A 13721-nucleotide genomic window follows, 5' to 3' on the forward strand; every position below is an offset into this window, starting at 1 on the left:
CCCCCCCCCCAATGAACCATGAAGGCAAGCCAATGGATATCACACAACCAACGTGCAAACTTTGAGTTATGCCGGTGAACGTCTTAATCTCAGTCAATTCACTATAACCTACAGAAAGTGAAAGTAAAAGCGGAATGACGGGCAAAGCTTTCGGCATCTGACGCCACATATTCTCTCAAAGACGACGAGAGACGAATCTACTTCAACATCTGCTGATAACGGTACATAGCTAACTGTTTTTATTAATTCCCTTAATATTTCTCTTGTGGCCCGTACATAGTGAAAAAAAAACATGAGAAACGTACTGTATTTCATGTTAAACAGGTTGCTTTTGAAAGTCGGTGCTTGAAATAGTCTAAAGCTTTTTATTTCATTGATTTTTATTGATGACTGAAGTGTTAATATTTTAATCATAGGCCTATAATTCATTGTATAATAGACCTGTTTTAAAAAGAAAAATTGAGGAGTAAATAGCCTAATCTTTGTTATCCTCGCAGCGCGTCAGTTATGCTGAAACTTATCAGTGGTGAGCAAGGGTGTAACTTTGGTTTGAGAAGTGGGGGGGACACAAAATGGGGGGCAAATGTTTTCGATTGGAATCCCCTTTCCTGCATCTACCTATATATATATTTAGGGACTATGGTGATACAAAATCCAGGAAATAATTAAGTTGATTAATGATCAATTCTTCCAAAAAGAATAGTAGGCTACTAAACTATGTAGGCCTATAAGAAAATATGTCTTACTTTCTTTATTTTTTAATAGGGGCCGATCGCCAAGACTTGAGAGAATCATTTTATAAAGTCGAAAATGTTCACCATTAATGTTCTGAATAATGTTTAAATAATGTGAGACTCAATTTCCACTGTTAAACAAACTTTTATTTCAAACTAACCGCTGTACCTGAAAATATAAAATAAATCACTTGTTGCACAGGACAGAATGTTCTACATCAGTGGTTCCCAGACTTTAGAGGGGAGTACCCCCTGAGGCATTTCTGTTCAGTCTGTTACCTAGCTAGTAATGACTTCACTTAATTATCAGTAAGACACTTAATATACTGACATTGCCACTTGCACACGGCAATTTCTGTAATATTTTATTTATTTACTTTTTTAACTCTATTGCTGCTATGTAACTACCCTGTACAACCTGTTTGCACATTCTTCTCATCTTAATGTTTATTAAGTCTACAGTATACTGTCCTGCGCATTTTATTTTATTCTTATTTTTTAAAATCTTTTTTCCATACCTATATTTATATATAATTTTCTTGTGTTTGTATTCTTTAATAATTGCACTGTCCATGGAGCGGACCTGACTTATATTTCACTGCTGGTCATATATTCTCTATATAACCATGTATGTGACAAATAAAAATCTTGAATCTTCTGCGTAGGCCACCCCCTCTCTTCCACTTAGACTGCACCTTTTCCCCTAAATTGACTTTCCAATGCATTTTTTATCTTTATAAATAGAATATTAATGTTTAAAAACAATAGATTCATAATATGCAATGATGATAAAAAAGTGAAAAGTGATTATTTTAAATACTAAAAGCGCCAGTAGATGGCGATAAGTCACTGTCTTAATGCGTGAGTCATTTGTTCATTCAGTAACTAAGCAAGTGGGTGTATTTATAAATTAATCATTGAATCAATGACTTTCGCGAACGATTCGTTCACGAAATACCGCAAAACTCAGCATTTTGTTCGCGTACCCCCTCTGTCGGCCTCACGTACCCCAGTTTGGGAACTACTGTTCTACATTAAATATTTAGCTAGCAACAGTCTGTTAACGTTAGCTCAGGCAACGTAGGCTAACATAAACAGGTGTAGACAGAAAATATGATTATTCTGACCTGAGCTAATTTACTGAATCAGCCAACTCACATCTCCTTTCTTTCGTTCTTTTCACCCATGATGACATTAAAGTAATCTGTTGCTGCTTCTGGCGTTTCATCGCTGACTGTGCCGCAACCGCGATACCTGCTCGTTACGGGGAAGTCGTGGCCTAATGGTTAGAGAGTTGGACTCATAACCCAAAGGCTGTGGGTTCGAGTCTCGTACCGGCAGGGATTGTAGGTGGGGGGAGTGAATGTACAGCACTCTCTCCCACCTTCAATACCACGACTGAGGTGCCCTTGAGCAAGGCACCGAACCCCCAACTGCTCCCCGGGCGCCGCAGCATAAATGGCTGCCCACTGCTCCGGGTGTGTGTTCACGGTTTGTGTGTGTTCACTGCTGTGTGTGTGCACTTTGGATGGGTAAATGCAGAGCACTAATTCCAAGTATGGGTCACCATACTTGGCCACATGTCACTTCACTCATGTCACTTCACTTATAACTTTCAGTGAGCTATTTTTAGAGTGTGTCTGTGCCCTGCTCGGTCCTGCTCCTCCGTGGCGATGACGGCGTGCGGTTAAAAAAATCATAACAAACTAATTTGAAAGTGGGGGGGACACAAACGTGATTTTGAAAAGTGGGGGGACATGTCCCCAGTGGAAATTATGCCCCTGGTGGTGACTATGTCAAGTTGATATCCATATGGCAGAAATTTACAGTAAAATTAACGCAGTTAGTTACTGACATGTAATCAAACAGACGGTAAACACTATTAACAGCAATGATTATATGTTGCGATTAAACAAACAACACTCATAGCGCACAATGTAAAGTTTATTAGAAAGCTAGATTAAGGCGCTGGGATTGACTCAAGCCCCCCGCGACCCTGCAGAGGATAAAGCAGTTTGGAAAATTGTAGATAGATGGAGGAAGGCCCCAATATAAAAGCAAAATCACAGAACAAACTAGTTTGACATCATTTTGAAAAAATCAGGAATCAGGATTTTGTTTCAGGAGTTTGAAAGACCTCAACAAAGCAAACGTTTCTTTCTGTTAAGTACGTGAGTGGATGGTCCCCATTGAATTCCAGTGTTTTTTTCCCCATACTATGGAAGTCAATAGCCACCAGCAACTGTTTGGTTACCAACATTCTTCAGAATAGGTACTTTTGTGTTCAACAGAAGAAACACATACAGGTTTGAAAACAACTTGAGGCTAAATTTTCATTTTTGAGTGAACTATCCCTTCAAGTATTTGATACAATATACTTATGTATATGCATGTTGGTGCATTTTAAATACATTTAAAGTACTTGTATTTAATTAATGTTTGTAGTTACACTGTTAACTCTGTTAACACAGTAAATCATAGTTTAATGTTAGTACATACTAGTTAAGGCTAGGGTTGTGCTGATACTGCTGATAGACGATAGTATTGTATATCAACGATAGAGATATCGCCTGTGGCTGATCCCTTTGGCGATAATGAGACGATTGTTCATGATTTTATTGTTATTATCAGATGTGCATATTAGGGCTTATTTGTTCCATCATATTTCTTTTTCCTCGTTTTTACATTGTTGCGCATTATAACCAATCACACACGATTCCGCTGAGCTTATGACCGCAATGGCCAATCAGAAGCATTCAGATGAGTCATCGCTGAAGCAGCGGAGTTTTGTTGTTTAGCGCGCACTGAGTGAATTCTAAACTACAAAGTGCAGATGTGCATTCGATGTAAGTATAAGAGATTTATTCATCATAGTAGAGTTTAGACCGCTTCACTGATTATAGCGGGAATGTTTTTTAAAGTGCATAAACTCGCGCTAGACTGAAGTCAGTGATGATGTTCTTTGATTATGTAAATGTTCTTTGTCCGTTTTCTGTAGCTGCTTTTTGAATAACTGAGGAAATGTAAGCCCTATGATTAGTAACTTACAATGTTTCTATTGTTGTGTTAAATTGTCACTTTCTGACAATAAAATAAATAATTTTGCACGATAATACTGTATCACGATCTCACAGGCTGACGATAGGACAATATGACAATTGAGCATACTGCCCAAAACTAGTTAAGGCCACCTAATCTAAAGTGTGAGCAACTTGCCTTCTCTTCTGTTGTTCTGACTAGAGTTGGGAATGAAAATCAATTCCAATTCTAAAATGGGATACTTAAGGTCAGGAATCGGACACTTGTTGTAAAATTTCAATTTCAATTCCACTTATCAATTCCTGTGTGTGCATCTTTTATTTTTAGGTGGCGAAAAGGGGCTGTTAAAAATTTATTTGTCTTTGAATCATTAATTCAAGAGATTCATTCAACAACACTGAATCGTCCAGTAATGAAACGAGTAAATCTTGAGTGAGTCATTGAATCATTCCATGCATAAATTCCATGAGATTTTGTTTAGTTGAACATATTTTCTTCAGAATTGTGAGAGAACAACAACCTCTTTTTTAAACCACATTGGAATCGAAACTGGAGATCGATATGAATCGGAATTGGAACTGATCAAATTCAAACGATACCCAACCTTAGTTCTGAGTGTTACAGCTTCTATTATTCTGGTGTGAGTTTGATGTGAAAGGGCAGTCAGGATGAATCCAGTCATATATGTTGAATGTACTCATCTGTCTGCTAAATGATTCTGAAAGTCCTGGTGAACAGAAGCATCTCTCACCGGTGATGAAGTTGCTGCCGCGGTTCTGGGCTCGGCTCAGCGCTCCCTGCAGGCCCTGCGGCTGCGTGTACATGGAGTAGATGGAGCTAGTGGTCAGCATCTGCGGCTTGTGCAGGAGCTGCCCGCCGGCGTCTTTGGCTCCAGGAGGCTCGGGGCTGAAGGGGTGTATGGTGGCAGCTGGGGGAGCCTCCAGTTTGGAGGGCAGGGGTAAAGTACCACCAGACTGGACACCAGCGGGCGGCTGCTGAGCGGAAGACTTACTCTTCCCAGGGAAGGTGCCGGCCGTCTTGCCGTATCCCATCTGGCCACCAGAGGGAAGGTTGGCCTGTTTCGGTTTAGTTGGAACTGGAGGAGGAACCTTGACGGTGTTCTTAACAGCGCTCTGAATGAAAGGACATATCAAAGTGTCACTAAGGACTTTTAAAGGGGTCATGAACTGAGAAACCAAACTTACCTTGATCTTTTGATATATAAGAGGTCATTGTACTATAAAAACATCCTGTAAGTTTCAGAACTAAAAGCTTTGTCGTTAGTCTAAAAACTAATTAGCCAAACCGACAGTTTTGTGTAATGTTCTACTCTATGATGTAATAGTGTGGATAAGCACCACCTCCGCAGAAGATGATCAACGCCTGCTTCTATACCACTGCCTGTTTAGCCCCGCCCACAGATTCTACATCGCTGCCAGTTTAGCCCCGCCCAACGATCCTGCCTGTTTAGCCCCACCCACCGACTCTACAGTGCTGCCTGTTTAGCCCCGCCCACCGATCCTACATCTCTGCCTGTTTAGCCCCGCCCACCGATCCTACAGCGCTGCCTGTTTAGCCCCACCCGCCGATCCTACAGCGCTGCCTGTTTAGCCCCACCCACCGATCCTACAGCGCTGCCTGTTTAGCCTTGCCCACCGAGCATGCAGGTATATGCAGAAACCAAAAAATGAAGATAGGAACGAAGACAATGAAGACAACAAGACGCTGTGCAGAGCTAAGTTGTGGAAAAAGACTTTGTATCTCCTTCCTTCTAATCCCAACGTTAGGAAAGAGTGAATTAACTTTATTTTTAATGATGAAGTTCCAGACCGCATCAGTAAGAAGTTCACTTCATTTTACCGCGGATTCGTTTACAAACCAGGCACAACTCAATGCGGGATTTTCAGAAAGATTGAAACTAAAACACAATGCTGTGCGACTACATTGGATCGACAGTAATGACGCAACAAGTGTGAGTAACTGTTTTTACTACGTGATCACTATTGCTTTGTCTGTTATTAATGATCATTTAATATGCATTGAGTTATTTATGCGTTTTTGACCTAAATCACAGCAGCGTCCATCCGTGAAGGATGTAGACTGTCAAACATACACAACTGTTAGCCAATCACATTAATTCGGAGTCTACAATCCTCCACATCTATTCAAACAGAGCGTTCTGATGAGGGGGGTTAAAAACAGGATAGAAAATAGCTTTTTACTTCAAAATTATGATGTTTTTTGATGTAAAAATCTTGACATTATAAGTGGACCTCAGAGAACAAAATAAAAACAGAGGCAGTTCATGGCCTCTTTAAATGTCAACCTGGTATAGTTCAGGTTTTAAGAAAGTACTGAACACAAGAGAACTTGTATTATGAAATGCAATTCGATATGACGTCTGGGCACTACCTTGGCGTCTCTCGCAAGGTCCTCGCTGCTCTGGTTCTTCCGTAAAGAAGCTGCCGGTGGATCAACGGACTCAAACATGGAGGCCGGGCGCACCCTGGGGTCCCGCTTCAACACGTCTGTGTTATCTGGTATGGGGAGCAGAAGAATTCACAATACATTTAACTGGGTTTTACACAGACTAACTGGGTGTTACACATCCAATGGGGATGCGAGGTGTGGAGGGTCACCTTGGTTTTTAGATGCCTGGGTCACCATGCGGGGCAGACTGGACGACCCAAGATTACTGCCCGTCTTCGTAGCGGCTGAACTCCAGTTAGACATCTTTGAGGACACCTTGCCTGATCGCAGACCTGGCAGACAGAATTACACTTCAGGCTCATTTTTTTCAAATTAGTCACACAGACACTACAAATCCATTTATACATGACTGCATGAGTGTAATACAGCAGATCATTATTTTATATGCTTTGCAAACGTGCACTTCATGGCTCTCTCGTACACATGCGAGATTCATTTATTCTCATTCGTATCCTCAACATAACTACAGATTCAGTAAAGGAAAAAACTCTGGGGAAAAAAACACAGTGGATAAAGATGTGAAAAGACATTTTAACGATGCTGCACAATTACTTCACCATAAAAGATGGAAGGGGAGAATGAGATGTGTTCAAGTCTAAGTTAGTTATCTTGTAGTATATTTGTTACTTTTGTCTGTTTTGTTAAAGCTGCTAGTTGTGCATCTGTGTAGTATTTTGGCCAAATGCACAAGATTGACACTGTTTTGTACAAAAGTGCATCACAGACAATTAGTGCATCTCAATTAGAACCTAACACAAAAATCAGATCAACATGTTTTTGTATGCATGTTTGCCATCTCTACTGCTAACCTGCGGTAAACATGAAACTTTGGAATTACACATAGAGAATTATATTACCATTTTAATAGTTAGACCACACTAACTGAACACCCTAAACAGACAGCCCAGTTCTCTCGGTTGGGTAAACAGGTGATCTGCAAACCTGAGTCCGGGTGAGTGCTCTTGCCCTGATGTGGTACAGTCGCTGTGTCTTCTGGGTAAGCGTGTTTAATGAGCAGGTCCTGTTTAATGGGGCCCCTGGGCATCGTAGAAGACTGGATGTAAGGGCCGACAGCAGCCACACGGGATGGTCCTGTCTGCTGCGCTGTCTGGGCATCTGAAGGCAACTGGAATAAGAACACATCAGCAGTGAAACCACACACCGATCACGGCAGAACAAGGACAATGTGAAACCACAACGGACTCTGTGTGCCGGATGCTGATCTTACTGTGCACGTTATTCCGAATAATGAGATTTTCTAAAAATCTAAAGCAACAGTAAATCAATTTTGCAAAACAACCAAATGTTAAACAGGTCAAGCACCTGTATCCCTACTTATAAAATCTGTCAAATCTGCCCATGATCCTGCTTTCTTTTCAGAGTCCTAATGGTGTAACATCCTAATGGTGTAGTCATCCATAATGCCTGACTGAATTTGGGAATTTTCCAAAAAAGGTTTTGAAATTTGTCCTCGGGATCATTTTTGACATTCCAAAAGTAGTACTTTTTTGATATTTCAAACAATAATTGAAGATGTAGCTTTGTGTATTTTAATGAAACTTTGTATGAAACTTGTTCTGAAGGCCTCTGTTTTTAAGGATAGCGCCATCTACAGGCCATACGAGGCACAAACAATATACTAAAAACCCTTGCTCTGGCTAAAAATCACTTTAAAACCTTGATTCTTCTGACTCATATGTACAATGTGTTCCAGTAGAAAGTTAACGTGAAAATCTGTTTCTAATTTTCTTAATTTAATTTAAAAAACATTTTTTTAAGCACTCAAGGTTGAACTACATATTTACATTCACAATATCACATGGCCAAAACCCCATAGAACCATTTTATACTGACAACTTTATATATAACAACATTGCATTGATTGTAGGCATGAAGGTATCAAATTTTCATGTTGGCTATAATTGCTAATGCTTTTATCATGGTATACGGTATTACCACAATATTGAAATAGGTTGCAAACAAGTTGTGTCATAATACAGTATAAGAGGTTTAACTTTTTTCGGTCACACTTTATTTTAAAAGGGTGCTTGACTGCGATTTCACTTTTTTAACGTTAGTTAGTGTGTAATGTTGCTGTTTGAGCATAAACGATATCTGCAAAGGTACGACACTGAAAGTTCAATGCAAACGGAGATATTGTCTTTTAAAATTATGGCAGTTTAATGCAACAAAGGAGGCGGGCCATGTTGCACTGCTTTAAAGAGGAAGAGTTGTTGCCTTGCCATCAAAACTAGGGGTGCATGAAAAAATCTATTCATATATGAATCGCGATTCTGTCTTCTAACGATTCTATTGGACTCACAAGTTTCAAAATCAATGTTCTAAAGCAGCGGTTCTTAAAGGGGTCCTATTATGCAATCGAGCCGTTCATGCCAGACTGGGGAGAGAGGTGTTGTAATAATGTAAAATATGTGAAAAATAATGTTTTTCGAACAGCCTAGTATGAGAGTCTGTTCTAGTACACCCCCAAAACAAAATCAAGACTTTGTAAAAGAGCATAATAGGACCCCTTTAATCCTGTTCCTCGCATCCCCTGCTCTGCATCTCTCTCCCTTTCTCTCTCTCTCATTCAGATCATCAGCTCCAATAAACTGTGTTCCAATTATACACTTTATGTGTCAGGGCTTGCAAAATCGCTAGCCTGACGTCCCGGGGCTATTGTGTTTTCCAGTCGGGCTACCAAAATGTATCACCACTCTGCCAATCTTAAATACAGATCTCCCGCGGGCCTAAAGTGAGTTGTATCAAACTTAAGGCCATACAAAGTTTTAAATGTGTTAAATGGTATAAGAAATGTCTTAATTATAATTTCAAGAGGTCTTACAGTTGGGGACGGAAAGACAAGAGTCACGATACGGCTGGATTAAACTTCAAAAGGCAATGAAGTCATTGAATAAATATGAGCGCTGCGTTTCAAGTCAAAACGCGGCGCAGATGTCTTTATTTGAATGTATCTGAAGGGAACCGACTGTCCTCAGAAACGTGTCGTTGCCATTTTAATTTCATTTTACCTATAATTCCTGATAAAGCAGCGTTTATGAGCGCGGAGCTGCTTTGTGTAGAGCCGTTACCGGGGAGACCACAATATATCAGTGCTCCTAAAGCGCCACCTCGTGGCAGAGAATGATTATAATTCCTGATAAAGCAGCGTTTATGAGCGCGGAGCTGCTTTGTGTAGAGCCGTTACCGGGGAGACCACAATATATCAGCGCTCCTAAAGCGCCACCTCGTGGCAGAGAATGATTTTGCATTTACAATAAGACTTTCTTGCTGTTTATGGTCAGATCAATGCAAATATCAACTCATGTTTTTACGCAGCAAACAGAGTTCTAAATGAGAAAGAAGTTAACGTGCCTTCTAAAAATCTAAACAATTAAGACAGTAATATTTATACGTTTTTAAATTGACAATTTATATGCTTGATTTATCCCTTTTCATAAAAATGGTCTAAAGGCTGAAATGCTGTTGTATAAGATTTTTGTGAAAACCTGTATCTGAACTGTAAATCATGTATTTTATGGCTCAGTACTGTATGTAACCACAGACATTGTCCAACCCCACTCATACTGTGTTCATTTTACTTCTGCAGCTCTTAAAATGGGTCATAAATTGCCTTAAATTTATTTAAAAAATTCAGCAGATACCCTGTAAATAGTGAAATAAAATTCCTTCCTTCATATTTGTTGATATTTGTGTATTGAAAATATTTTTGATTGACATTTAAACTCCTATCTGATTTTCTATATTTATAAAAAAATATATATTTTTTTTTATTTGGGCTAGTTAAATTAATTTTCAGTTACCAAAATCTGAAGAGTACCTGCCCGAAGGGCTACCAGGGATTTTGAAATTTTGTGTGTATAGACAGACATTTTTCACATAGCTATGAGAAGCGTTAAACATGGAATGCGTTGCTGTATCGGGCTCAAATTGATAAGCGATATTAACGACGCCGTTGTTTACAATACAACCGGAGCACATGCCGCTGAGGTGAGGGAGCGTGACGTTTAGACGCACACTAGAGGCGGTTTAGCCAATCACAACCCACTGGGCTAGCTAACCAGTCTGAGCCCATCACAAATTTCTGAGGGCGGGGCTTCATAAAAGCAGGAAATCATCAGAGCGTTCAAAGGAGAAGGGACAGAGCAGTGTAGAATAAAGGTAAATTATGTGAAAAATTATGCGTTTTTTTTTTTTTAAACGAAGCATTAACACATGTTAGACTGCACCCCATGAACACAATCAAGCCTAGAAAAAAAAAAAAAGTCAACCAACCCTTTAAGGTCTCATTCTTGCTATTAACTACGACTTTTGTAGGGCTGCTCTCGATTAAAGATTTTTCTGGTTCATTTTAAGAATCAGTCGACTAATCTAATAAACCATTTAAATCATTATAATACGCCTTTAATTGCCTATATAGCCTAATAAGCACTCAAGCACACGCATAAAGCTTTCCACAGCGCACCGGCAGAAGTAATGATTATGAATGTGTCAGGAAAAACAGTAAGGAGGCTGCATTAACATTTTAGTACTTTGATAAACTAGTGCTTTCTTTGTTTTCGGTTTTCGAGAATATTTGTCTTCCATTTTAATTGGTTTATTTGAATTTAGACATATCACGCTCTATAGATATATTTTTAATGTCTGTAAGGCAAAGATATACAATGAGTTTCGCGCTCGAGTTCACAGACCGAGACGGCAGAAAGCGCATCATGTGTGCTTTCATTATTTTACAAAAGCCCAATGTTTTGTTGTTATTGTGAGTGCACACAAATAAACGTAGAGTCTTTACAGATTTGATAGATGTATTACTCTTATGTGCATGAGCAAAAATTATGGAGTATTTTAAGAGCAAACGACAGCACCGGCGCCTCCGTCTGTCCTGCAGTGAGCTACTGTTCAGCTTCCACACTCTGCACAGACACTGAATTGCGCACATTTCTCTCTAGACTAACATTAGATTGCCATGTAAAGTTGCTGCTACTAACATGTTTCAGATGATAAGCCATATTTGAGATCGATTAATGAAAGGTGAGCGTTTGGATGTCCTGCCTGATGTACTGTATTACCACAAAGACCAGCCATTAACGATCTGCATGACTTCACCTGTGGATTTTTAAAAAATTAAAACATTTTCTGCGACTAATACCATTTTGGTCGACCAAGCCTCTTCTGCTCGACTAACGGTTATTACTATAACTATTAGGGGGCAGCCCTAGACTTTTGCCTCAATAAACCCTGGTTATCTGAATGTGCTCCTCTCGAACTTTGTTAATAAAACATAAATTTTTAAGTTGCTTTGTATAAAAGTGTCTGCTAAATGCATGCGTTTAAATGCAGACTTGTAATTCGCATGAATGTATCGGCTGGTGTGAACAAGAGAAATGGCTCACGCTGACAGGAAGGTTCTCTTTCTGCTGTAGGGCAGCTTTCTTCTTCCACAGGCGATCTCGCAGCTCACCGACTCGTCTGTCCATGCTGGCCACCTCCTGGTTCCTCTTGTTCAGGTTCTCTCTCTGCTGCTGCAGTTTAGCACTCTGATCCAGGTTCATGTTCTTCCTCATCTGGTGAACACACACAGGTGAGATGTTTCGAACAGAGGCCTGAGGCTGTGATCTTCACCTTCTGGGCTCTTACCTGTAGATCCCTGTAGAGTCTGTCCAGCTCGGCCACAGAGCTGTGGTTACTGTGAAGTGCATCCAGCTGGCCGTTTTTTAGGGTCTCCAGCTGTTTGCTCAGGTCTTCCACTTTAGACACGGCGTCTACCAGCTCCTTCTGCTTCTGAAGGTGCAGATTGTTCATCTGTTCCACCTGCTCGACTAACACAAACACACACAGAATAACTTCCACTGCCTGAGCTGAAGATCCTTCAGCCTGCACTGAAAACACTGAATGTGAGATGATCGCACACAAGAATATCCAAACAGTCACATGAATGTGGTCATATTTAGATGCCCATGTCTGGAGCCCCACATGACATGCAGACAAAAAAATAGTTATTGTGGCCACATTGTACTAAATCATTGCTTCATTTTATTAATTTATTAACGAGGAAATGAACTAGGGATGTAATGGTGCACTCAGAGCCGGTTAAACATTTAAAACAAATGTGTGACGATTCAAGTCGGTTGAGATGTTAAATGAACGAAATACTGCACAATTGGGGGTTGATTGGAACTGACTATCATCAGAAAAGTTTATAGTATTTTCTTTATCTCATCTCTGTATAATGCATATTAAAGCAGCAATCAAGGAAACACTGTATCGCTGCTGTTCCATAAGCGTCACCTGCTGGCAGACAGTGAAACTGCATTTAGCCCGTCTGCTGTTTATGTTTCATGCAGGTGTTTTATGTAGCATAATTTCACAAAGCTAAAGTCAGACCATTCTCTTTTTGCTTGAGATTTCTAAATTATTCAATCTAAATGATTAACACTACAACTACCGGAATTCTATAATTACTAGAATGGCCATAGCGGCCATTCTGACCGTTCATACTAGACTGAACTGAATGCTATTTTTGTCATATCATATTTACATTTGAAGCTTCTTTTGAGGTTTTACAATGAAGCTTTGAATGTCGGTTGTCATATTTTATGATGTCATCACCCTAAAAAATACTATATTTTTTGTAATATTTAATTGTGTAAGAGCTACATAGACCGCTCCCGAATGTGCGTGTCTCGCTTTGTGTCCGGCAAGCGGGAGAGCAAAAGTTTTTCACCGCAGTGAAAACTTTATATTTGAAAGTCTAAATACCAACAAATATGAACCGAAGCAGATTTGGAAATAATTACATACATCTTTTTTCAATATATTTTTACTTTTGTACTTTACAACACTCTGGAGTTATTGGAAATGTTTGGAGCAGATGAATTGGAAACAATTCTATGCAGCCACCACTGGAATCGTGATCCGTGAATAAAGGGATCTGTTATGATTAGGGCTGGGTATCGTTCAAAATCTTTCGATACCGATACCGATACCGGTTCCTGAACGACACTTTTTTCAATACCAATTTTATGAAATCAATTTTAACAAGATTACATTATCTAAAAAAAAACTTTGGTTTTATTTTTCAGCTTGTTGATATTTATACAAACTCAAAGACTCATCTCCTGAGCCACTGCACAAAGGAACAAAATGTAACCAACACAATAAATCAGTGCAAAATAGTTTTAATATAGAAAGCTCAAATAGTCTTCAGTTTACACATCTGTTAGCTACATTTACACTAGTGCGTGTTCATTTTAAAACGCATAGAAATCATGATTCTGTCTGAGCTATTTATTTTCCACTGATTTACTGATGAGCATTAGCAGCTTCCAGAGCTGTCTGCTTGTGTTCTCTCTTCCATGATCGCTGCTCGGACTCAGAGGTAATAACATATTTAATTTCAGCAACATTACATGGCCAAAACACACATTAGATGGCAGG

General features: G+C 39.6%; 1 protein-coding gene and 1 long non-coding RNA gene across 2 annotated transcripts in view; one reads left to right on the forward strand and one right to left on the reverse strand.

Annotated features, from left to right (window-relative positions):
- Positions 1–13721, reverse strand: part of LOC107582030 (apoptosis-stimulating of p53 protein 2-like) — a 39256-nt gene that overhangs the window by 10764 nt on the left and 14771 nt on the right. Inside the window, exons 7-12 of the mRNA XM_016267719.1 lie at positions 11922–12103; positions 11678–11848; positions 7206–7389; positions 6413–6535; positions 6186–6310; positions 4525–4906 (exon numbers count right to left, since the gene is read on the reverse strand). Coding sequence (XP_016123205.1) covers positions 4525–4906; positions 6186–6310; positions 6413–6535; positions 7206–7389; positions 11678–11848; positions 11922–12103 — 1167 coding nt within the window. The remainder of the gene's footprint in view (positions 1–4524; positions 4907–6185; positions 6311–6412; positions 6536–7205; positions 7390–11677; positions 11849–11921; positions 12104–13721) is intronic.
- Positions 3858–13721, forward strand: part of LOC107582031 (uncharacterized) — a 20472-nt gene continuing 10608 nt past the window's right edge. The window contains exons 1-3 of the long non-coding RNA XR_001608894.1: positions 3858–3914; positions 8493–8496; positions 11960–11963. This is a non-coding gene — a long non-coding RNA (uncharacterized lncRNA). The remainder of the gene's footprint in view (positions 3915–8492; positions 8497–11959; positions 11964–13721) is intronic.

This window comes from Sinocyclocheilus grahami, unplaced genomic scaffold (assembly GCF_001515645.1).
Source record: "Sinocyclocheilus grahami isolate Dianchi unplaced genomic scaffold, SAMN03320097.WGS_v1.1 scaffold40.1, whole genome shotgun sequence".
NCBI lineage: Eukaryota > Metazoa > Chordata > Actinopteri > Cypriniformes > Cyprinidae > Sinocyclocheilus > Sinocyclocheilus grahami.